The sequence below is a fragment of the Apus apus genome, chromosome 5 (assembly GCF_020740795.1).
Source record: "Apus apus isolate bApuApu2 chromosome 5, bApuApu2.pri.cur, whole genome shotgun sequence".
NCBI classification, from domain to species: Eukaryota; Metazoa; Chordata; class Aves; order Apodiformes; family Apodidae; genus Apus; species Apus apus.
In genome coordinates this window covers 15457238-15481961 of record NC_067286.1, presented here as the reverse complement: position 1 = coordinate 15481961, position 24724 = coordinate 15457238, and the positions used below count along the sequence as shown (strand labels likewise).

Genomic DNA, 24724 nt, shown 5'->3' with positions numbered 1-24724 from the left:
TCAGTCTGCCCACTGTGTGCAAGAGGCAGCATACTGTCAAATGTAATTAATGAATAAATGAATTCAAACACTATTGAGGGAGAAGAGCCAATGGACATGAATAGATCTAACCTGTTTTACCCCTTTAGAAAACCAGGCTAAGAAACAGCACCTCTCTGACTGCAACTTTTTCCCTTCCCAAGACAGAAAAATTACAGTTGCTACCATTCAATTCCATGAGGAAGTTTCTTCTTGACAAGAGAAATGGAGGAGTGCTACAGAGCTGCTGCATAACACTGGATGTTAGCTCATGTGAATGGAATGATCCATAGACAATAAATCAGATCACTCAAGAGCAACTCCATTCAGAAAAGAAGCACTGAGAACAACTATTGCAAAGATACCAAAATTACCTTGAAAAATCATAAGCATGGATGCTAATAATGTAATATTCTCCCTGCATTAAAAAAATAATCTACTGTAGACACGAATTAATACAGCTCTCATTAAATAATTGCCAGTGCACAATCTCTTTGGGCAATATAGTCACACATTCTTCTTTCCAGGCATGGAGTGCTTCGAAGATTAGTAAAGGACATTGGGAATTCGCAACACACAGACTCAAAGACTTCCACATTTTATCTGCACATAAAATACTTTTTGAAGTTTAATCAAGATATGCAACCCACACAATATCAAATTTGATTTAAAAACGTTCACTTTTATTTACTAGAAACTGAAAACCTCTTTTCCTTGAAGGTGTTGACAGCAAAGTAAGTAACAAAAAGCCATAAAGTAGGCAGTAAGTTAGCTGACAAAAACAGGGAGTTACTTTGCTTCAGGGAAAAAATTAGCTTTCCCGGGCTTCCCTGAACCTGCTAACCTTGTCAGTCATAATTACATGGCAACTGAAATATTCTGGGATTTCTGCAGAGGCATTCTCTAAGAAGAAATCTTAAACATTTCTGAGTATTTTAAGATACCATTTCTCTTCCAACTTGGCTTTCACAAATTTAAAACAACTCATAAAAGACATGTCTCATTATTAATATGGTTCCAAAGTGCCCATTTAACATTCTGGCTGGCCACTCTGGTAGCTTTGGAAGGCAGTCCAACTATCTGCTCAGACAAAATAAATTATCCTCTTCCATAAAGAAATCAGAAGAACTGAACCAACTGTAGCTAGCCCATCTATGCCAGACACAGCATACACACAGAGAGACAAAGGACTTTTCAAGACTCACACAAAAGGACTGAATGGCTTTTAGCGGAGCAGGATTTTAAGACTGGACTGTCTCATCACAGAAGAGCTTCTCAGTCCTAGTAACTTTAGCATTTTGCGAACCAATTCCACTTTTCCCAAACTGAAACTAAGTGTAATAAACACCAAAGTAACAAGCAAATACTATTTGCCAGCTAATAACCTTAAGTTAAAATTTTCTTAAAGCACTCCCGAACTGAGCCTCTTGAGGGGTTTTCACCCCCTGCAAAAAGCCAATTGCTTGACAAGAACAAGTGTTTCCCGACTGCCTTATGCAGGAACGTTACCTGTGATGGACAAACAGGAAAGTAACATTTAGTAACAAAGAAAAAGGGGCAAAGCTTTGAATCTACAGATCCTTAACTGGAATGGCAGAAATTTCCAAACCCTTACATACCATAATTGTATTTCATACTTGAATGACTGGTATGCCAAGTTTCCATTTGCTCCAGTAGTGCTAAAAAAATTATAGGACTTCCCTGGCCCTCCTTCCATATGGAAGAGCACGGTATAACCCATCATTAAAACATGACCACAAAAAAAAGTCCAGAAAAGTCAAAAAGTTCAGACACGAGCTCAGGGAAGAACACAGGTGAGTAGGAAAAACAAGGGAGACAGAAGCAGGTGAGAGAGAGCAGATGATGTGGTGATAAGCACACAACTGACTAAGCGGTCTGGCAGCCACTCCACATCTCTTCAAGCCCATCAAGCTGCAGAACAGCTGTTTCCAAACTTCAGTACTGAGAAGCTCCAAGTTCTTTCCACAAATCACCACGTCTCCTCATCAACCTTTACATGAGAGGCAAGGTACAACGTGGGTCCATTCCAACGGGCTTGCAAAGCACCAGAGGTCCTCTGACCCATGGGCACCAGCGTGCAAGGGGCAACCAGCATCTCTGCCTCCACATTTCCCACTACCCCACGCACGTCCAGAGCCAGTCAAACGCCGCTCCTGGCATTCCTGGCTCCCGATACCCTCAACTGGCATCAGGAGCTGCTTACGTGTCACCCACCACCCAGGGCGGGACACGGGTGACCTCCCCAGGGACACCCACCCACCCGGTAATGGGCGTGAGGGGCCGATTTCACGTGTCGCCTGTGTTCCAAGCGTGCCGTGACAGCTGACGGCTTCCTGCCCCGCACCTCAGCGCTCTGCGGGGCGGGGGCCTCCCCACGGCAACCCGGGTGCGCGGGGCAGACCCCGCCGCCGCAGACCCCCAGGGACGCGCTGGGGAGGCCGCCGCGGCGACGCCCCGACCCCCCGGTCCCCCCCGCCGCCCCGGCCGCCGTGACAGGGCGAGCCGGTCGGTGGGCCCCGGCCCGCCCCGCCGCCTGACGTCACGGCGCCCGCCTGACACCGTGACAGCGGCGGAGCCGCCACACCAAGCCCTGCCGAGCCGTGACAACCCCAGAAGACCCCTCGCCTCGTCTCGCCGGGTCTCCGCGGCGCCGCTCCCCGACCTACCGTGCTGGGCGGCGGCCGCTGCCATCCTGCTGCCTGCTGCCCTCCCTCCCGAGCTGATGCAACAGCGTGCCCGGAAGCCTCGCCCCGCCCCGCGACGCGACTTCCGACCGGCGCCCCGCGTCACCACGGCAACGGGCAGCCCCGCCCCCCGCGGCCGTTGGGCGGGGGAGCCGGGGGCAGCGGCCCGGCCCGGCGGGAGGGAGGGAGGGATGGGTGAATGGATGGATGGATGGATGGATGGATGGATGGATGGATGGATGGATGGATGGATGGATGGATGGATGGATGGATGGATGGATGGATGGATGGATGGGTGGGTGGGTGGGTGGGTGGGTGGGTGGATGGATGGATGGATGGCGGGGCTACCGGGGCCGTCCCCTGCCCCGGCGCTGCCGGAGCTGCACCGCAGGTGCTCTGTTCCATCTGGGGACACTGAGGGGCAGGAGCGTGCCCAGGGAAGAGCCAGCGAGCTGGTGAAGGGTCTGGAGAGCAAGTCCTGTGAGGAGCATCCGATGAAACGGTTCAGCCCGGCAAAGAGGCAGCGGAGGGGAGACTGCACGGCCCTCCACCGCTCCATGGAAGGAGGCGGTAGCGGGATCAGTCTCTTCCGCCAACTAGCAAGCGGTAGGATTAGAGGAAATGGCCCAAAGCTGCACCAGGGGAGGTTTAGATTGGGTCTTAGAAGAAACTTCTTCACTGAAAAAATGACCAAGCACCGCAACAGGCTGCCCAGGGGGATGGCTGAACCACCATCCCGAGAGGTGCTGCTCAGGGACATGGCTGAGCGCTGGAGTCGGTAGGGTTAGGTTAATGGTCGGTAAAATAAGGTTACAGTTGGACTCAACAATCTTAAAGGTCTCTTCCTGCTAGAACAGTTCCGTGATTCTGTGCGAATGGGCTCCCCTCACAACACGTCCCACCCTCTGACATGAAGGCGAAAGAGTCAACCCCAGCTCTGGCTCAACCAGGCTTTTATTACCGTGCTTCAAACATAACAATTCCCGGCATAATACAAAAAACAAAACACAATCCTTTCAGGAAGCAAAGCACTGCAATCCTCTCAGAAAGAGCAGCTGCTTCTTCGCGTGTGCCCCCCGGGTTGGAACAGCACGGTCCTGCCACCCCAAGGGAAGGTGAGCTGGAGCTCCTCGAGCCGGCATCCGGCGCCCGCGTTCCGTATCAGACAACTCAAAAGACCTTAGTGAAAGTCACAACCGGATTCTGTGCTAACACCAATGGTGTTAAATCACTCCCTGCATGAAGGTGAGGAGGATATCAAGTCCCCGCCATCGCTTCTCCTAGCAGTGTGCTGACATCCTCATTTACAGGAAGTTTGTAGACATATATATGTACACAGGAGCATTTTTAAAGTTCATGATAAACATTAATCTTTAGCTTCTTATTTAGTTATAATGTTATTACTTTTTAAAGTGTTCAATACATTATCATAAGCCTTGATATCTAGATACCTTATCTCATGTAGTAATTTAATAATAGCCTGTTTTTCTCCCAGTGTGTTTTTCCAGGTGAGAAGCATCTGGTAACATTGCTCTTCTCTATCATTAGGAAAGTCATAAATAATTTTACTAATATCATTTTCCTGCAGATGAGTTCTCATAAGGAGCTTCCACTTTTTGGGTGGTACTTCATTTATAATGACCTGAAAGGTATCTCTCAGCTCTGAAAGAAAAATAAAAACACACAACACGCATCAGCCTAGGTTTTAACATACAGATTTTTTTCATAGCTAATGTACATGTTTTCCCATTAATGTTCAGCAAATACAGGTACAGACCAAACAGCAGCAGCAAGGCCAGGTCTGGTACTTAAGAAGCGGCAGGACAAATAGTTTTCCTACTGAGTGATCTTGAACAAATCTAAAGGTATCACTCTACCTATCTCAAAAGCAGTCTCTTCAGATGAGACACTATTCAGTAAAGGTGGTTGGAGAAGGGCTTTATTGGCCTGCAAGTCTTCTCTTAAGCTTAATAGGGCTACTCAACAGTAAGCTTTAACCCCTTTACTATGCTACTGGTATAGGTTTGCCAGGCCAAGATCAGCATGAGCAAAACATGTCCTTTGGACATCCCCCACATCAACTTGCAGGCCATAGGGAGCAATACAGGGATACAATGTGGTCTTCCATGTGAGAGGACATTCGACAGATCTCCTGCTGTGACCTACATGTCACTCATTACAGCAAAGTACACCGCTACAATGCAAACTTGTTTAAAACATATACATAAATATTGTACCATTCTTACTCTTAAAAGCATGACTGCACCATACTCCTGTGCAGAAAAGCCATGCTTCAATTCACCATGGGGATTATAGCTTTTCTCAAATGTAGTAATCATTCTGTTCTGGCATATTTTATAACAATCTGAAAGTGTTATAGCTCTAAGCAATATTCATTAGCCTCCCTACACTATTCCTTCAGTAGACTAGAGTCAACAGGAAAAAACCCTCAAATTCCAGGTTCTGTCATTTATGGAATGCTCACCTCTTTGAGAGAGATCTTTAACTTTTATTCGACAGTGTGTGCGTCGTGCCTGTAATACAAAGTTGAACCATTATTCCAACATTTCGGAGCACTTCTCTCCTGACTTGGTAGCTTGCTTTCACAGCATACACACCAACAGGGGAAGGAGGTCAGATTTCACAGCACAGCTGAATGTATTTGAATGAAAAAAATCACATGCTGAAACAGCCATACCTACTAGCTCCAAAGTGAAGCAACGAGGAAACACATTTGCTAGTATTGCAAAAGACTAACTTTTGTGTAAATATTGATCAGGGAGATGAGAGAGGCTGAGCAGATTAAATGAGAAACTGAAGTTTGTTTTCCCAATATATCACTTCCTATACTTTCTATTCCATCTTTAAGGCAAAGCCTTCTCTTCCCTGTCATTATTCCTGAAAACAGCACTCAGTCAAGAAACAGCTAAGAACTCAACTGAAACTGCACATGTATCAGAGAAAATACAATTATAATTTCAAACACACACTTACCCTATGCTTTGCTGGCATCCTAGCCTTTGGTACCTTAGGTGGGGCATTCTGATGAAAAGCAGGATTCTGTCCAGTTTTTGCTGCTGGTGAAGGCTTGGTGATCTTCCTCCAGCACCTTTCCATGTGGCACCCCCAGCTGCAATGTGAGGTGGTGCCCAGCTCAGAAAGCTGAACACTGTTTTCCTCTGGTGATGTGTTTTTTACTTCCAAGTTATCATTGGTTTGGGCTTGGCCCTCTGGGCTCTCACGAGACTTCTCATCCTCTAGGTTGATTGTGGTATTTGCAGGTGTCTGTCCTGGTAAAATGAGGCTTTCAGTACTGCCCTCTGACTCCTGTAAAGAGTAAGAACATATTTGAAGAGATATTTCATACGTCAACTTCCAAGGACAGTCTGGAGGTAAAAAAACAGAATACTTGAAGTCAGCAGATGTCAAAGAAACAAGAGGAGAGCTGCTAGTTTGGCAAAGTTACAAACATACAGAAGTTACAACCTTCAACCCTAGATTCTCCACTTCCCCGGCTGTTCTGCAGGATAAGGCTCACAGGCTACCTCCACAACAAATGCAGGAAACCTTTCCTCATGTTTTCACTGGCACGTACTGCTACATGCTACTCCAGGCATGGAAGGTATGCAATCCTCCTTAGGCAGGAGGAAATTAAATTGCCTTGCTGCACCTGAGCTGACTTAACAGAAACAGGGGCCTCAAGCCTCCCCGTGTATCAAGGCTGATTTCCAGAGCTTTTGCTAAGCTGTTAATAGTGTATCAGCTCCATTCAAGTGCACTAGCTCAAGTTTTGGTTGTTTTTTTTTTTTACTGGATTAGTTTTTTTCTGGTAGATTCACAAACTAGAACAAGTTGAAATAAGCCAGTAAGCACCAGTTCACATTGCATAGCTTTTGTGAGGGGGCAAAGAGAAGCCAGGAGGGCTGCAGCACTTTTAGCATTGTTAATATATTAAACAAGCATATGCCAGGGGGTATAGATCCAAGTAATCAAGAACAGTACAAGTACAAAGCAGACCAGCATCTGTCTGGCATATCAGCTAGTGCCAAAACTGGAAAGTTTTAGGAATTTCATTTTTTCTAAAGGTGGAAAATTAGGCCAAAGAGTGACTTCTTCCAACAAGGATTGTGTTTATTAAGGGACAGTTTCCCCCATGAGCATAAGGCACCGTGATTTCTGTTTGCACAAGGTCTGTGACCCAGGTGTGACACCACCACGTGACCAACATGTGTAAGCAGGGATGTGAGGGGAACGACCCCACACATCACACATGTAGTTGTGCATCACTCACATTGAATCCACTTTAAGGGTGCAAACAGGTTGAACAGGTTGATACTATTTATATAGAATAGTTCTAAACAGGTAGCTGAGCAACTAATAGCTGCTGCTCTATTTTGGAACGAAATAAAGTATCAGCAACTTTTTTTTTTTTACAGCAGTATAAATTCACTGGTACTTTGGAGAGAACAGCAGGTTGGTGCCAAAACACTGGGTCTTAGTGTAGCTCTCAGTGTAACTCTCCTCAGCAAATAAGTTTTTTCTTACAGTAGCATGAACACTTCCAAGTATGCAGACATTGCAACTCAAGTCTGTGACAACTCTCTTGTCAGACCTAAGTGTCACCATGCACCAGTTTGTGATTGCATTATTCTACTACCATTTTATTCAACATAAAGAGAGGTTTTATTTGCCTCTTCCTATGCTATGGCATTTTGACCAGGTTTTCTGTCACATTTCTTCATCAGCTTCTATGAATACACGAAGCACTGTGAATCTGGCCAGGGTGTGTGGGGGCACACAACCCAACAAAGACCCATGGGTGATTCATATATTTGAGCCACTTATGGACCTTAAAAAAAAAAAAAAGAATTTAAGGTGATGTTTTTATCACATCTTTTGATTCTTTTTCTTCAAGTATCCAAGTAATTTCAAGTAATTAAATGCATCTTTATTATGTCAAGCTAGTAAGATTAGAGAAGAGCTGATACACCAGGTGAGCAGTGTATGCATTGGGTGGGCCAAGAAAGGCAGCAGGGAGGAGATGCTGCTGTACAGGTGCTAGGAGGGGAATCTGGACATTTTTCTTAGATCCGTATCAAGACAGATTTGTTGTACAGCTTGGTGTTACACATCATTATATAGTGAAGACTGAGCTCATTTTTGCACCACCATGCTGTTAGGAGCATAGCTTCTAAACAGAGAAGCTAAAGCCAGACTAGCTAAATACAAGCTAGTCTTGTATTTATCTTGCAAAATGCTAACTAGCAATAATTTTCAGATTCAACAGTAACTTCTGAAATAGAGTTTGACTAAAGGAGGCCAGGGTGAACCCAGCTCTAAAGGGGAACATATGCCAGTAGCCAGACTCAACTTTGTGAAGCCTTTTCAGGGATGTACTTCTGAACTGGTATGCTCTCAGCCCTGAGTCTCTTGCCTTATAGGACTGCACAGGACCAAGTCACACACCCAACATGCAACATGAGTTCAAAGGCAGGGATACTCAGTCACTTTGCTGGATGAGGTAAGTCAGTCACATGAACACAACATTTTAAGTCAAAAGGCAAGGAAAGCTAGAACACCATCATGCAAGTTACAGATGGCATTGCCTGGGGAATGGACAAATGCTACAGCAAAGAACTAATTGAATCAAGGCATCGCTTAGAGACAGTTTGAAGTGAAAAGTTTACACTTAGCCTATTTTTTTTTTCCACTTTCAAAACATTCTGGCCATGGGCTGCAGCATTTTCTTAAGGGAAATCCTGGGAAGGGTAATTGCAGTGGACACATGCAGCTAATGAACGCATCAGTCCCTTGCTAACATCCAGCCCTGTATGAATCACAACTTGTCACATCACAGGAACCCATCCTACCCGTAGGTCTAGGGCGAGATGAAAACAGAGAGCTGTGTTTCAGGTACAATTAAGCTGCACAATTAAGCTGCACAAAACTGAGAGGAAACACTCGATCCATCGTATACTTACCAGACCTTTCTCCACATCTTTATCAGTTGAAGCAGCTGGAAAAGAGGATAGATGTCTAAGAAACTTTTAGGAATTGAAGCAACTTAAAAACACAGCTGAATTCACAGAAGATTTATATGCTGTGTACACATTTGTAACACAAACCAAAGCTCCAATCCAAGCCATTTAGTTTCCTTGACCTATCATGTTTCATGAGAGCCTTACCTCTTAGCCTTCACTAACAGCACAGTGTTTGCACTGTGCCTTCATACAGAGCACGAAGGATCATGCTTAGTAAAACACAGACCATAAGACGCAGTTTGGCTTTTAAGCCACTTTTTCAACCTCCCCCCCTCCAACTTATGCATTTCTGTGGGCCACTTCAACACAAAAGGCAGAAATTGTCTTTACTGCAATACAATCAATAAGGCATAATTGAACAGTTATTAAAAATATTTTTAAAAATTATTCTAACTAAACTAGTTGCAAAAACTTCAATATGCTTTAGAGCAAAGTTTCACAGGAAAATCCCTATTTGCACTACAAAAAAAAAAAACCAACAACCCACCAACTAATTCACACAGGACTTACCATGAATGTTAAGATTCATGGCTTTGTTCGATAGTAAGTGACTTAAATGATGACAGGGCAGCAATTTGTAGAAAAAAATCCCCACAGGCAAACACAGTGAATGAAAGTAATTAATAATCTAACTAGTTGCTACTTCTTGCCCCATGTCTGAACTCATGCACAGATTTTTCTCACACCTTGCCAATACAATGCAAGTAGATCAGAAGGCCTTTTAAGGACCTTATGCTAATCTTGCTTTGAAGAAGAGGCATCTCTCAGCCAAGTAAGAAAGCTCAAAGTTTGTGTTTTATTTACTGAACTAAACTAGTCTCCATTACACAGGAGCTGATTGAATTAATATTGCATATTATAACAGTAATTGAATCACATACTAAATGAGCTAGAGCTTAAACAGGCCCCTGTTTAAGGGGATAGTCTTAGTGTCTGCTTTGCCAAATTCTGGGAAGTTCATGGATGGTAATCAAGCAGTTACCTTTTCTACTCTTCAGCTTTCTAATTAGAAAGAGCAGCAATGCAGCAAAACCACCCAAGATAATCAGAACAACAATGAAAGGAGCTAAGCTTCCTATGAAGGAAAAAGGAACAAAATTAGTACAGAAGCACTGAAGCAGTCCCCAGACAAGATATCCTTAAGTGCAAGCCTTGCCTGCTTCTCAGACATAGAAGACATGAAAGAAATCTTTGCATTATTTGTAACTTTCAACAGCATCACTATTGCAACTTTGAAACCCCTGGCAATACACATAGCTTTTCACTGAGAGAAATTTAAGATGGTTTATTGTTCCAGCTTTTCTGAGAGCTTGTCTTCAGTAAGTAATTCTAAGACCAAAATACAGCAGCTCTTAAACATGTTACAGTAGCTCAAAACACTGTTTTACAGACTGCTCTGGTGTTAGCAGTCTGAAGCCACAAACCCAACCAAGCTGAGTGGTATTTGGGTACCAAACCTTGACCAGGTGAGTCACATCCTACATCTGTGGTAGCATTGCAGTTCTGCACAGTGTCTTTCCCTTCCGGATACCTGAAATGGATGGCAACAGAGGTTTCTATCAGCATTTCCAGAGCAATATGCAGCTCTGCCCAGGCTTGATTTTTTTTCAGGCAGAGCTTAGAGACATGAACAAGACATGCATAAACAGGTAACCTTTTTAGAAGTGCACCTTTAAAGAAACAAAAATACTACTACAAGATTAAATATAAGCAAAGCAGATAAAACTTATCTATGTTAGCCTGAGTGTCTGAGCAGATGCATTATTCATGCAGTTAGTTTCCTTCAACAAGTGGGTCTACCTCCTGAAATTTTGGACCAGCTAAAACAATGCTCATTCACGTGTGTATATGGGGAAGTACTAATCCTAAGATGTGAAAAATATGAAGCTTACAGCCATAAACAAGAAGCACAATACCAAAAGCTGTATCTTTCTAGGTCTCAACCTCACGTATTTTGACACTTAAAATTGAAATGCATCAGTAATTCCATTTGGCTTCAGGGGAACAATATACAGCTTAATAACTGTGTTAGGTATTGGCACAGATTTGGCCACAGCTTTAACACTGACTAGAAGGAAAACAGTCACATATTAATTATCAAACTTACGTTGTACTCCTTCTGTGACATATTTCACAGCCCTCAGTAGGGCAGAAATACCCTTGTTTGCATTGGCATTCAGTATCACGTGTCAGAGTACAGGTTGTCAAAGTTATCTGATCTAAAAGTAAAATATAAGATAAACATAAGAAGTCGTGACTCTCTACAACTGTGCAAAAACTATACTCAGGCCATAAAGGCAATTTATTAGTAAGTCCAGTATTCTCAATGGCTGGAAGTGCAAAAAGCTCAGAGGATCATACTTTCCACATTAAAAAAGGGGAAAAGGGTTAAGGTTTCATCAAAACTGTGCTTGGTACCATCTTTGCACTGTCTGCAGGTTAAGCATTCTTCCAAGCCATTCGCGTGGGCAGTGTAACTCTCTCCTGCAGTGCAATTCTCACATCTTCCTCGTGAATGCGGAGTACTGCAGTGGGCAGCAACGTAAGTACCTGTGGAAGAGCAGTGGCAGTAGCAGGAGTCTCAAGGGATCATTTAACAGGCAGAAGACTGTAACAGGATGTTACAACACACAGCCATTTTGAGGGAAGTTCAAGCCCTTGGAAGTGAATGGTGAACAGAGCCGTGCAGCAGGGTGAGGAGGCACGTTCACAGCTTGCCACTCAGGGAGTGGTAGCCAAGGAGCCACCTCCACCAGAACACACCAGAGACCAGGATGACTCACGTGGCAGCTCAGTCACCCGTGCCCAGCCCCTTGTCCTCTGAAGAGGCACGGCAGGCACAGGGAGAATTGCTCTAAACAACCTCTTTTCTTTGTCAGAATTATCTTTAAATCCAGCCGATAGCCCCCAGTACTAAGGGCAAGGTGCTTCTTGGCACAAAGCTTGTTAGCTCCGCACACACTGAGCAAGGAGTCAGAGTCTTACCTACAGATACAGGAATATCAGAATTCTCCTAGGTTTGCTCTTTGTGCTAGCTAAAGCGTTTTGTCGTGTGGCTTTGTTAGGGTTTGTTTTTGTGGTGTTTTTTTTCCTGAGAGAAAAAAAAAAAAATACACCACCCATCTTTGAAGACTTCATCCTGAGCAGCGGGCAGAGGTTTCCTGGCTTGCTGCCAAGGCATCTCTCCCAGTCATCGCCTGTTGCGCAAGGGGCTCTCCCTTCAAAATGGAGCCAGGCCTGAACAGCATCAAGCAGCCACCCAGCTCCAGCAGCCTCGTGATTTCACCGGACGCAATGTAAAAAACACAAGTGGTGTGCAGCCATCTCCACTGGGAGAAAAACATGGCCGTTATCCACTACAAGTGCCTGAAGCCTTACCTGCTGGACAAAGTACGCAGCAGTGACCTCCGCTGAAGTACTCTCCCTCCGGGCAGTCCTCTGCTCCCATTCCGGGCATTATCAGCAGTGAAACCTACGGCAGAGACACAGGTGTTTGAGTGATTCACCCGCCCGGGACAGGATAACCATCGCGGGGAGATGTTCCTGTAAAGACTTGAAAACACATTCAGAAGTTCATGGGAAGCCACAAAGGAAACCCAAGCTAATTTCTGCTAAGTGTGCCACTCACAGCAGTAATTACAAGTACAAAGCTAGGGTTAAAGCAGAACCATTCAGTGGCTGACAAGCTTAGGCAACTATACCCACAGATCCCCACCTCTGTTTTAAACTTCTGTTTAATTTTCACTAATTCACTACAGCTGAACTTCAGAGGCCGAGGTTTCTACTTTATACAAGCGATTCATTTCTCCCTCCTTCCATCTTTTTCATTCAGAAGGGTCAGTGTTAAGTTTTCCTCCAGCAAGATGGAGGAACGCCCCCGAGAGCCCGTCCCGCATTTCTCACTAGCTCTGTAATCTGAAGCAGTAGGCAAGCAGTTGAGTCATTAACAAAAAATAATTTACTGTAGCCACAGGAGCATTAGGAACTTTTTTCCCCTTCCCCGAAGCAGCCCGAGGGCTGCACACGCCTCGGCAAGTCTCCCCAGGAGCCGGGCGCCCGGCCCAGCGCCCGGAGCGGCGAGCGGGGAGCTCCGATGCTGCGGGTTTGGGGCCGCCGAAGTACACCCCTTATATCCCTGCACACACGTCAGGGAAAGCGGTAAAGCAGGGGCAGGAGGAGGGGAAGGAACGGTGGCGAAGCTCCCCGGCGCCAATTGCCACCAGCGGCCAATTCCCAGGCTGAAACCGAGAGCTCCCACCCCCCGGCTCCCGCAGCGCCGCTCATTCAACTCTCCCGCCGGGGGACTGAAAATCTTCTCCATAATCGCGTCGTTGAGAAAACCACCAGTTTCACAATTCAATAACGTGAGGACTACCAAAAACCTCACGCCCGACTCTTAACTTCCCCCCCCAAGGAAAGGCAGGCCGGGAAGGGGCCCGTGAGCGGCACCTCCCCCATCCCCCGCGGGGGACTCCCCGCAACCCCACGGCAGCTGCGCTTCCCTACCCCTTTCAGGCTTAGGAGAACCGAGTTGACTCAGGATTCCGACACGAAAAAACAAAACAAAACAAAAAAACACACACAAAAAAGTTACACGAAAAAAATGTTACACCAAAAAGTCTCTTGAGGAAGAGAAGGGCTGGAACCCCGCAAGGCTCCTCCACGCTGGACTTTAGAGAAAGTTTTTTTTCCTCTCCAAAGTAGGAATCTGCAAACCAGCTAGTAGATGAAGGACAAGCTTCTTCCTGCCACCTGCGGTCCCGGCCCCAGGCTCGCCCCCCGCCCCACCACTCACCAGCAGCACCAGTCCCGCCCGCGGGGCCCTCATGGCGATCCCCAACTGGGCGCGCTCCGCTCCCCCGGCACCTGCCGCGGTGGGGCCGTTCCCGCCGCTTTATCCGCCCCCGGGGCGGGCCGAGGCCGCCCCCGCCCCCGCCGCGCCGGGGCCCCGCAGCCCTCGGCGGGGAGAAGCGGGCAGAGCAGGGATGGTGTGTCCCGGGCACGCTGCTGCCCCGCCGGAGTCGAGGAACAGCGCGTCGTGCCTTAGGAGCTGCCCCGCACCATGCCGCGCACCTATGGGGAGCAGGAGGAAACGCGTTAGGAGATGGCCTGATCCGTGTGTCTCCACCCAAAACTCACGTGCTGCTGAAGGGCTCATCACGAAAGGAGGAGTAAAGGACAGAAGGGGAATTTTTCCAAAAACCCACAGACTGGGTGCAGAACTGGGTTTTCTCAAGTCCTAAAGGGGCTCTCAACTTCTTCCCCAGCAATTATTCCTTCTAGAGAAACAGCAACATTTCTGGCTTTGCTTTTCCTCAAGAATACCTTTCATTCTCTATGTGTACATAACTGGCATGTACGAACATTCGCCTCCAGATGTTGAAATTGGATTAAAATTAATGGCACAAGCATTTCTAGATTGTTCCTTACTGGATTATTTTTTAATCCCCTACAGTATATGCAGTAGCTTATGTTGGAAACTCCTCCTGTGCCAATACATAGTTTATATAAGTTAATAGTTGCTTTAACTGAACTGCTCCTCTCATGGTAACAGTGTTTGTTTTATTTAACTGCAGTAACAAGTCCCAGTGAAATCCCTGTGGGCACGTAATTTGGTAAAATGGAAATAATCCAAAGAATTTCAAGCATTCACTTCACACCTACCAAAGGCTTCCTGTTCAGCACTGCTTCTCAAACCAGGACACAGGTGGGTTTGGATTTTTGTTTTGATGGTTTGTTTTTTTTTTCTAGTAACTATTTCTCAAAACCAGAACACATTTGTACCCAAGAGATGTAAATATCCCGACAGAAGAGGAGAGGTTCTCTCAGTATCTCCAATTGGTGGTCCCACAGGGTGTGTGTGTGATGGGGATGGCTGCGCTGACAGGCCAGAGCTGCGCTGACTTGCTGAAGCATTTGAAGGGACAATTAGACAGGAGATTAGCAGATGTGTTTGCACAGCATTAGGAGTGAATGCTTTCAAGGTGCATAGAGAGCTTTGCATAACCAGGCAGGCATTATTAGTGCTGGACTTTCTTTCACAGGCAGAGGCCAGGGAGACTCCCCTCTCACCAAGGTTTACACCACATGTGGCGTGGGTCAGAAAGGAGTGACTAGGATGACATCCTTCAAAAAAGCACCCAAACTGGATTGAGAATGTTGACATTCTTGAGGATGATTCCTCAAGGATGCAGAATCCTTTGGTTTTTCTGGAGATTTTTTATAATTATTCAATCACTCTCACCCTTTATTATGTGTCATTTTTTCTTGAACATCAGCTTCCTGATGCCAGCTCTCATCCTGCCTGTTCTGTCACAGAGTTGTGGTTCGCTCCATCTATTCTCTATCATCAAGTTACCTCCTTAATATAAAGGCTTTCCAAGTCCAAGACAAGCCTGTACATTTACACATACAACAGCAAAAATCAAGGCAACCCCTTTTCTTTCTGTTTTGAGGAAGTTGCTACGATTAGATGACATGGATAGTATGAGGCAGAGAGGTATCAAAATTCTGTTACTGTTCTAATTTACAGCTTATGTCTGAAATTCTTGAAGGCTTTTTCCTGGAGTTTTTCCTCTCAAAAGCATGGCCTAAGAACTGTTTACTTGTAAAATGCTCTAAAACACCAAACCAAGTTGAAACAACCCAAATAATTTCTCAGATAGACTGCCCACTGAAAGTTGTGTGTAGTTTTATTTCAACATATCAAGCACAAACAGGTTTCCCCTAACTGGGGAATATGACGAGGAATGTACTTAAAAATTTGGAAACATTTACATTGAACGATAGCCCAGACTGGCACCACCACTAAGTATTTTAAGGCTGTATATATAGCAGTACTTACCACTTGGAACTACTTCAGGCCAGAAAAGAAAGGCTTAGTATTGTCCGCAGTCTACAGAAAATATTGCAAATCTTTAAAAAATGGTGTAAAATAGGAAGACTACTAACAGTGTTGAACAATGCAGTGGCAAAACCCTTCCTCCTTCCTGACCTTCCACAATAAATGTACCTACGAGCAAACACACATACACCTGTATTGCTCCTGTCTGTCTCACCTGTCCTGGGGCAGTGGGTTCCTCTCTACAATGCTAGTGTATGAGATTATAAAACAGCCATACAGCAAATAATAACTAACATAGTAAGTGACCAGATTTTATGGACAGGCACATCTGACATGATACTCGGTGGGCCCAGTCCAGGACACCAGTCAGCTCCATAACCAAACTGAGCCTTCACTCATGGGAATACTTCCCGTTTCCTAAAGAAGAATGGCTCTAGGAAATTGTGCATATTTACAGTTCTCGTGGAATGGAAAATAAAACACATCCTGAGGTCCCATTCTGTGTGTGCTAACAAAACAGATTATGACTTAATATCCTTATTCTGGGGGTGGATTTTTTGGACCAAGTGTTCTCCTTCCCATAATTGAATGCAGCCAGCCAGACATCATGGACATCAGTTCTTTACAGCTCCTCAGCTGCACTCCCTCACTTGTAGAACTGTGAACCAGGCTGGAATAACCTTTCCAAAATGCTGGGGTGTTTACCATTTTGTGGGTACCAATACTGCTGGGTAATTATTAATTGCATCAGAAAATGACATGACATAGAAAACAAATTGCACAATTAAAGCTACATTTGGCTTCAGCATTAAGGCCCATACAGGTTAAGAGGTCCTTGAAGATGTACATGTAAAAGGCAAAAATGACATAGTCTGCAGGAACGAAGTTTTGCAGGTTCCTAGGTCCCTTTTTAACCTTGTTTTTCAACTTCTTCCACGTCTGCCGCATTGGTTCTAAAGTGCTTTGGTGCCTCGCTGGGCTCCTTGCATGAGTGGCCCCCCTCCTGCAGCCAGTAATAGTTATTGCTGCCAAACGTAGTGATTTTATTTGAAGACATAATTGATGAATAGTTGACACATCAGAAAGATGAAGAGGAGAAACCAAAAGCGAGAGTCCAGGAGGAAGTTTTCAGAAGAGACCTTCCTGTGGAAGGACTTTTTGTTCAGAGCACTGAGGTTTCTGGAAAAGAAAGCAGGATGTTTATTGGTGTGGCAGAGGGAGGTGTGCATTCACACCTGCACATACTCAGAGCTTCCACACTGAAAGAGATCCCTGTACTTCAGAGATAGCCCTGTGCTCTGCAGACTTCACCTCCTCTCTTTTAAAGGAAAAAAGATAAGGGCTTTCAGCTGCTGCTGGATCAGATAGAGCATGCTGGTTAGCATGAGGTGTAAGGGCACAAACCCCAAGAAATTCCTTCATCCAGCACCCAGTCATAAACCTATGCCCTAACCTTCCCAAATACATCTCTACACCAAACAGCAAATTCATAACATACTTGATAAGGAGGGAGACCCCACACCTTCTTGCCTAGAAGAAATTTACTTATAGCCAGGACCTGGCCCAGCCCCTTCCAACTTCTGCAGCTGTTCTGCAGCGGGAGTGCAAAGAAACGCTTATGGTGCTGAGGTGACATTTTCTGCCCTATAAGGAATCTTAAGAGGAAGGTATTTCCTCACTGTTTCAGGTAGGGGGTGACTTTGCCTTTCTGGTGTGTTAATAGGTTACCTATTGAAACAGTTGTTAATTTCATCCCTGCAGTTGATAAGGAGGCTCCAAAGGCCACAGTGGAGGAATTAAATGCCACAGGTTATTTTTAGCCCTTAAGATCATTTATTTGTTGAGAGAAAATGGTTACCTGTGTATGTCCTGCTGGGCTCTCTGTAGGGATAAGACGGCTGAATGAATTTCCTTCAGGTGATTCATTTCTTTCCCACACTGAGCACACAGACTTTCAAACCCTGCAGCAAAGCATTGAAGGACATTATGTTTTGCATCTCCATCTCTGGTGGTGGTGATGAAACACAAACCAGGTTCACCCATCAAGTGCCTGGCTGTAACCAAACTGTCAGAGTCAGGTAGACACTCTCAGGAGGCAACACGGGGAGAAGGAGACAGGACACAGAGTCTCCACTCCAAAAGCACAGCTCAATGGAATGTGTCCTGCAACACTGGCCGGGGCCCCCTTCTTGGCCCTCAGGAAACAATTCTTGCAGCATTCTCCCTGACTGAGGGAAGGTGAATGGAGTGCTTACACCTGCTCCCATCTCCGAAACCTTCCGGGTCACCTCCAACAAAAGCTGAGAAAAGGAACTGAGAAATTAAGCCCGTTTTGTACCCGTTGGCCAGAATGTTAGTGGCTTTTTTCCAACATGTTTGTGCCAGGTATTAGGAAGTCCTTGTTGGCACGGATAGTGTAAAGCAGAAAGAGAAGCATAAGTATGTACAGAGGATAGAAATGCAGAACATTCTCTGTGTCTTCCTGTGGGCTATGGGCCCATGGTATTAAGTAGGGCTGCCTCAAGGGATCAGGTACTGAAGGAAGACTATTAAAGCCTGACCCAGGGATACCCAAATACTTGCCATCATCATCTGAGAGCCCCTGCATCGACTCGGGCGTGGAACAGCTGCTCTCTGTGTTCTGGCTGTGGTTGGATGGCTGATCACTGGCCTTGCGGCGCCTGCAGTCCTTGGCAGACCTCTGAACAAAAGCGGGATCAACAGAGACTCGGTCATCGTCAAATTGAAGACTTTTGTGTTTGGCTTCAAACAAAATAACCCAGGGTGCTGGGGAATATCTGTGAGATGGCAAGGTTTGCTTGCTTTCTCAGCAACTCCTAGTAGTTGCACTCCTGGCAGCTATTTAAGGATATTACGCACATGCCTTGTACAGCAGCATTTCCTCAAATGATAACACCCTTAAGACATCATCCAAATTATTTTTGTTGTAGCTTTGACACATACTAGTGATGAATTTTATAGTTATTTTGCTGAGTTGCATACCCACCAACCAGCTACATAAGAGAATGGATAAAAAGAAGAACAATTTAGAAGAAAATTTCCTGAGGAAGATTTTTCAGAAGGAGCCTGAGAAATTTAAACATCACAGAACTTTTATATGTAATTTCTAGATGCACTTTGAAAGTTTCTCCCTACTTCCTGAATGGGCAAACCAAATCCATTGATTCAAACACTTCTCACTGGAGGGTCCAAAAAGCAGGTACAAACCCTCAACTCTTCCATAGGTTCAGAGACACTCAGATTTGAGGTATTAAAAAACAAAAGTCTGTGTTCATATTAAGATACAAGTTCCTCAGTGCAATATAGGTTATATCTAGCTAGTTCAGCAGTTCTACATTTACAAAGCATATATTACTCCAAAGATTAATGAAATTAAATGAGAATGCATCATCCTTGTTTAAAGAGAAAGGATGGAGAGAGTTTTTTGTTTTGTCTAAGAGGAAGTGATAAAGGCAGATGGCAAAGACTGAAACTGAAGCTGCAGTATGTCATTTGTGCACTCCAAAACCTTGCTCACACCCTCACTATGGGCAGTTTTCTGCTTTGGAAACACCACACAATGAAGTTCATCTCAGCCATGTGCAAAACCAAAGTACAAGAGTCACTGTCACCAACACTGGAAGACAAATGACAAAATGGATAGGATATGTCAACCAAGAATCATAATTATTTGGAGTTAACAATGGTATAATATTGCAGGTCTAGGGTAATGCACTGTATTTACTCCAAACCAAATCTTTCAGTCTATGCTGTGCTTACATGAAAATGCTGCAGGAAAGGGCTGAATATCTAAACAATCATAAAGAATATTCTATTCCTCAAAAGAGGCTTTTTACCTTGTGCCGTGTAATTTGATTGTTGATGCATGTTGTCTTGTGGTTTGACATCCTTGTGGATAAGTGTTGTTCCATGGTCTGAAGTATCCCATTCTTCTCAAATTGGGCAATGTCATTCAAAGGATCCCAAGGTCTTAAACTTTTGAGACCAAAGGAAAAAACATCAGAAAAGTAGGAATCCCACACCAGGTGTGTTAAGAGCAATACACTAATTCCATATGCATTTGGGCAGGCAGTAATCAGAGTTTCCACAGATGCAGTATGAGGAGTAACAGATACTTCTCTCTCAATAAATGAGTTGGTTTAAGTCTCCAGGAGCTTTACCCTTCTTGCCAAGGGGGGACAGCAGGGTTGTCAACTTTTCTTGCATGCTGCAGAAAATCTCTGCTAAGTGATTCCACACTCGGTTGCAGCAAATAGAGATTTGTACCAATGGCACAGCAGATTTTACATTGCTAAGCCCTCATTTCCAGCTATTCCCAATTAGTATGAGGAATATGCATTCTAATAATGACATGGAGCTCAAAAAGAGGATGCCCAGGGTATAGTTTGGGGAATGGCAGGACCCAAATTACAGGTCTGCAACCTTGCTTGTGTTGCTGGGGACCCAAGCAGCTAGGTCTGTTCCTAACCCCACCGCCCCACTCACTCCTCGTATTTGTAGCGCCACTCGTTAGTGGTGGCATCATGCTGGAAGAGCAGGGGTTTCCATTCTGTGCCGTTCTCTCTCCGCTCCCGGGCAGCATTTCTCTGCTCCTCTTCCAGAACAAATTTTTCCTGTGTTGCCTTGTGTTGATCACCTTTGTTTATTGCACTGGTAACATGCTGCCAAAGCCTAAAAACAAACAGCGAAGCAAGTTAAACCACCTTAAAACCAACAATGCATTTTGCCAGCTGGAACCTTAGAGCAGACACTTTTCTGGTCTGTTGATACTCCAGAGGAACTACAACAGGATGGCTCAGCCTCATTTTTGGCTCATAAATTAAAGGAACACTGTGAGAATGGCAACATTGAATGCTGTATACAATGATTTACTGGAGAACAGGGGAATGTTCCCTTAGATAACATCACCTACAACATTCATTATAATTGTCAGTGTGGTCCGTGTGAGTTATAAGACAGTTACGCTCAATTCATTGAGGTCAGTAGCCTCTTTAGAGGTGACTGATGTATAATGGAGAATCTGTTATCTTCTTTGCCTTTTAGTCATTTCTGTTTAGCAGCCTTTGTGTTAATGTCTATCCCTGAAACAAATGCTTTGTATTGAGAAGCACTGGAAAGTGAATTAATGTGCAAGGCTTGCAGCTCTATATGCCATGTTGTACTTCCACATAGGAGTAACAGCCAGATCTGTAGGAAGCTGATTCAATATGCAAGAAACAGACATGTACTTGTGATCACAAACTGCAAGCATGAACACGCTTTCACTCACACTTGTTTTCAGCTGCCAAAAGATACGTGATCTGTCATATGACCTCCCACTGAGCCTCTGCCTGGAGGCAGAGAAAAATAATTCCTTTTTTTTTTAAAATATAGCCAAGATAAGATAGGCCTCTCCACAGTTCCTCTAATCAGAGGACTCTAATCTTCATTTCAGGTTGGTAATACTTCTGAGATTAGGAACTAGGCCTCCCAAAACATTATGGGGTGGTTTAGTGGTTAGAGTAGGCACTGGAGATCCAGACTGTTCCACTAGTCCCAGCTCCATGAAACACCAGTCTTCCAGAAGATTACATTCGTGCATTTAATTTGGAGTTTGCTGGGAAGCTCTCAATTTAAAAGGGATACTGATGCTTTAATTATATTTCAATCACCATACATTAACACAACACTTGCAAAAAAGCAGCCTCTTAGATGATTAACTGAAGGCAGAGGACACTTTCCTGTCCTTTTTTTCATGTCGCTCCCATTTTCCGGTGTATGAATCTTTTCTCCCAGAAACAAAAGAAGGAAACTCAATTCATACTCAAAGTGATGGGGGTGGGGGAGGGAGAACTGAAAACAACAGCCTAAGAAAATACTGTGGTGGTGTATAGAGTCAGTCCTAAGGAATGCAGTGGTGTGAACAGTGAGTCTTCTAATTCTAAGAACCTGAGAGAGACATGGGCAAAATTGCTTGACAAGGGCAAATTACTCCATCAAGAGCTGCACGTGTCAGACAACAAGACCCTCCATGGTGAGCTGCATAATAGCAGGAGCTTCAGGGACTCTCCAGCGTTTTTGAAAATAGGTGATTTCAGCACTGCAGGAAATGAGGCAATTCAGACATAACATAACCTGGATTAGATTGTAATATATTCATGCAACTGTCAGCATAATAAGGAGCTCGGGTGAATGTCTGTTAGGGATCTCCAGAATTTCTCCTTTTGCCTCCTTCCCCTGGATGCATGTATCATTATTAATCTTTGATGTAGCAAAGGGCAGCTCTGGCAGTACCCTGGTAAACAAAGAAATGGAGATTCTTCGCAAGACTGAGATTTTGCCTTTAAACAATCTTCTTCAGAAGATTAATAGAGAAATGTGCTCTGCTCTGTGACTACAGCAATTGCACAACTGTGAATTACAAAAACAGACTTTACTGCCCATAACGCCCACTGCTGTCCAGAACAAACTAAATGTTCATGTGTTTGTTTGGGGTTTTTTCATACAATCCCTTTCTTTACCCATAAAAAGGAGAACCTTTTTAGTGTGATGGAACACCAAAATTCAATGCCCGGGGGAAGTGGCCAATGTAATCCAGAGTCAGGCAGCAAACTGCATGTACTGTTTTGGGATGTTAGCTGGTACTGGCTAACCATACTGGTGAGATTACAGGAGTAGTTGGTTTGAAGCCAGCGCTACACAATGTTGCTCGAGCTGCTCTTGCTTAAAAATTGGCTCAGGGATGCTCATTCCATCAGGCAGTCATTCCTTCAGTGTTCTAAGTCATGTGCCAGGACTATATTTTTAGGTAATCTGGATTACCCTAAAAAAATCCCAGTGTGGACTTCACTGGAGATCTCAGCTGAGATTATGAGGCAGGGCTAAACATCTGTTTAATTACGTCCTCTCATAAAATCCTCTTATGTGGTTCAAACTACTACTCTGCTCATGCCAGGACTTCCCACATGATTCCTGCATCTAGTTTAAGAGCCTGTGGTTTAAACAACCCTTCTTAACAAGACATCTGACCTCAGATTTGGCTTCTTGCCTTTCCATAAAATGTTCCTACGATTCTGTTCCTGATCTCTGGAGTCCAGGGAGAGTTGTTATTTTAGCAGACAAAATGTAGCCTCCGCCATTTCTCACCTCAGCTCCCTGGTGATTTCAGAGCTATACTTCATGAAAATGCTCCAGAGTTAATAGACTGGAAAAAAAACAGGTAAATGCTTCGGTAATAAGTGCAGGCAAAGCAAGTTGCTGCTTTTCCAAGGCTGTACTGAAGAATGGGAGCCTTCTGATCAGAGCTCCACTTTAAGCACGGAAGCAGCAGCAAGATGTTCCCAGAGCTCCTTACCTCTCTGACTCAAAGTCTGTCTGCTCCTCAAACAGCACAATATGGCGCTTCAGTCTCTGCCTTCGTACTTCACTGGTTGGGTTCCAGAATATTTCCACATTCCCATTTTTCAATTCATTTATATGTACTTCCCCATCCTGAGAAGGAAAATTAAGTGAAAAGGTTAATGGCAATCAGAAACACAAGGCAGAAAATACTCCTGACAAATGGAAGCTGCTTCCGATGATGATCAGGGATAGGGCTTGGTTAGAAGGCTTCTTTCCTCCTCTATCCCATTAAATCTCACTGAATACTTCCTGAAAGTTTCTAAAATGAATACAGTGAGGCATTCCCTGAAACACTGGCTGAATTAATCAGAGAATTAGAAAGGGACCTGGTCCGTTTTGTTAGTCTTGTCACTAGACAAGGGTACCCACAGAAGCCCTAAGATGCTCCTTCCACACTGTTCCTCCCAGATACACCCAGCAAATATAAACAAGATCCCTAATTCCTTTTCCATTTTTTATTCTATTCCTCACTGCTGAAATCTCACGCAGAGTTTACTGAAATACAATTCTCTCTAGAAAGAAGAGATGAAGCTGAGATACTCTTAGACATTTTTTTGGTCAGTTTAGCCGAGTTTGTCTATTATTGCTCCTAATTTTAATTTAGCACTTCAGAATACCACAAATCTTTCATCTTTATTCTGTGCCAATTTACTTGGCAACCAACTATTAAGCAGCACTTCTCTGATCTGAGGCTGGCTAGACAATATTGCTGCATCCCTGCTTAAGGAAGCTGCTTCCCAGCCTTGCTCACAGACACAGCAGTGCCCACAGAGCTAGAAGGGGCAGTTGACAAAGCATATAGTGAACAGCACAACGCTGACTGCAGGTGGAATGAATCAGATGATTGCAGCTACTGAACAGCATGTGCACTGGTGCCATTCAGCTGCCTGGACATGATATGAATATCAAGCAAACCTTATTTAGGTCATGGTTACTGGTTTTGTCTGCTGCTGCCTAATTTCTTTGCATCCTAGCTGCTGCATTTCTTGCCCTGCCATGGTGCCTCAATGCATGTCTCAAAGTCCATTTCCCTCATCTTCAGCTGTGAAACTCCTTCAACCCTGAGGGACTCTCATCCATCCTCAAAGTACACCTCAGGACTTCCTCTGCCGTGTCCTGAGGTGCCAGCTCCAGGAGAGATCTTAGGTCTCCAAGAGCCTCCTCGCTGTGGCTAGGAGGAGGCAGGCAGACATTGTCAAACATCCCTGCGTGGATCTCCAAGGGGCATATATGCAAGCCCTCTGCTGCTGCTTTGATCCTGGCACTGAGAAGCATTGAGATTTGCTTTCCTTCTTTATTCAGGTGGGTTTTCAGGTTCTCAGGCAGAGAATTAGCTTTCCAGCTGCAAGGCTTTCTGTCAGAAAACTGGATGGTGCCAGAGAAGAGCCTGCAGAGCTCAGGACAGCAGGTCAATATCCCAGTGGGGAGGCAGAACAAACGAAGTCCCTGCCTGCACAGTAGCTACTGTATTCACAGCATGCAACTCCAAATGGCAGCTGATGGAGCCACCCTTTCAAAGCCGTTTAACTTCTTTTATCCATCATTCTAATTTTGTGCACCACAAACAACCAGCACAAAGAGCAAGGGAGGAATAAATTATTTTCAGGCTGGTAACAACTCCAATACAGAAGGCTGGAAGCTGAGCACACACAACCATGTAGCTCAGCAGCCCAGGGGAGCCACTCGAGGACACACTTTTATGGAGGGTGTTCTCA

General features: G+C 44.8%; 3 protein-coding genes across 8 annotated transcripts in view; all 3 read right to left on the bottom strand.

The window, feature by feature from the left end:
* CARS1 (cysteinyl-tRNA synthetase 1) overlaps nucleotides 1-2789 on the bottom strand; it is a 34172-nt gene extending 31383 nt beyond the window's left edge. The window contains exon 1 of one of the 2 annotated variants that reach the window (XM_051621429.1): nucleotides 2706-2789. In XM_051621429.1, coding sequence (XP_051477389.1) covers nucleotides 2706-2730 — 25 coding nt within the window. In that variant the 5' untranslated portion in view covers nucleotides 2731-2789. The remainder of the gene's footprint in view (nucleotides 1-2705) is intronic. The other variant, XM_051621428.1, reaches the window with a different exon arrangement.
* Nucleotides 2790-3659: 870 nt separating this feature from the next.
* LOC127385898 (tumor necrosis factor receptor superfamily member 26-like) lies at nucleotides 3660-13821 on the bottom strand. 3 transcript variants are annotated; one of them, XM_051622099.1, is made up of 10 exons: nucleotides 13560-13819; nucleotides 12143-12236; nucleotides 11183-11314; nucleotides 10872-10983; nucleotides 10222-10295; nucleotides 9747-9839; nucleotides 8705-8739; nucleotides 5718-6050; nucleotides 5209-5257; nucleotides 3660-4385 (listed from the first exon to the last, which is right to left on the bottom strand). In XM_051622099.1, exons 1-10 carry the CDS (start codon nucleotides 13590-13592, stop codon nucleotides 4105-4107), a joined length of 1236 nt encoding a protein of 411 aa, XP_051478059.1. In that variant the 5' UTR covers nucleotides 13593-13819; the 3' UTR covers nucleotides 3660-4104. The 3 variants fall into 3 exon arrangements, with proteins under 3 accessions (XP_051478059.1, XP_051478061.1, XP_051478062.1); XM_051622101.1 differs by lacking the exon at nucleotides 11183-11314 and having other exon boundaries at nucleotides 13560-13820; XM_051622102.1 differs by lacking the exons at nucleotides 3660-4385; nucleotides 5209-5257 and adding an exon at nucleotides 5264-5375 and having other exon boundaries at nucleotides 13560-13821.
* Nucleotides 13822-15438: 1617 nt separating this feature from the next.
* OSBPL5 (oxysterol binding protein like 5) overlaps nucleotides 15439-24724 on the bottom strand; it is a 191115-nt gene continuing 181829 nt past the window's right edge. For all 3 annotated transcript variants that reach the window (XM_051621781.1, XM_051621783.1, XM_051621782.1), the window contains exons 17-22: nucleotides 22963-23099; nucleotides 20115-20300; nucleotides 19466-19604; nucleotides 18192-18309; nucleotides 17467-17569; nucleotides 15439-16787 (exon numbers count right to left, since the gene is read on the bottom strand). In XM_051621781.1, coding sequence (XP_051477741.1) covers nucleotides 16652-16787; nucleotides 17467-17569; nucleotides 18192-18309; nucleotides 19466-19604; nucleotides 20115-20300; nucleotides 22963-23099 — 819 coding nt within the window. In that variant the 3' untranslated portion in view covers nucleotides 15439-16651. The remainder of the gene's footprint in view (nucleotides 16788-17466; nucleotides 17570-18191; nucleotides 18310-19465; nucleotides 19605-20114; nucleotides 20301-22962; nucleotides 23100-24724) is intronic.

What these genes read in the sequence shown, in the direction of transcription:
- LOC127385898 (XM_051622099.1), bottom strand. Translation starts at nt 13,592, where the DNA reads ATGAGGGCCCCGCGGGCGGGACTGGTGCTGCTG. An exon ending in CTGCGTACTTTGTCCAGCAG is followed by an intron (nt 11,315 to 12,142) that starts GTAAGGCTTCAG and finishes GCTCTTCCACAG; the next exon opens with GTACTTACGTTGCTGCCCAC. An exon ending in ATGTGACTCACCTGGTCAAG is followed by an intron (nt 9,840 to 10,221) that starts GTTTGGTACCCA and finishes TTTCCTTCATAG; the next exon opens with GAAGCTTAGCTCCTTTCATT.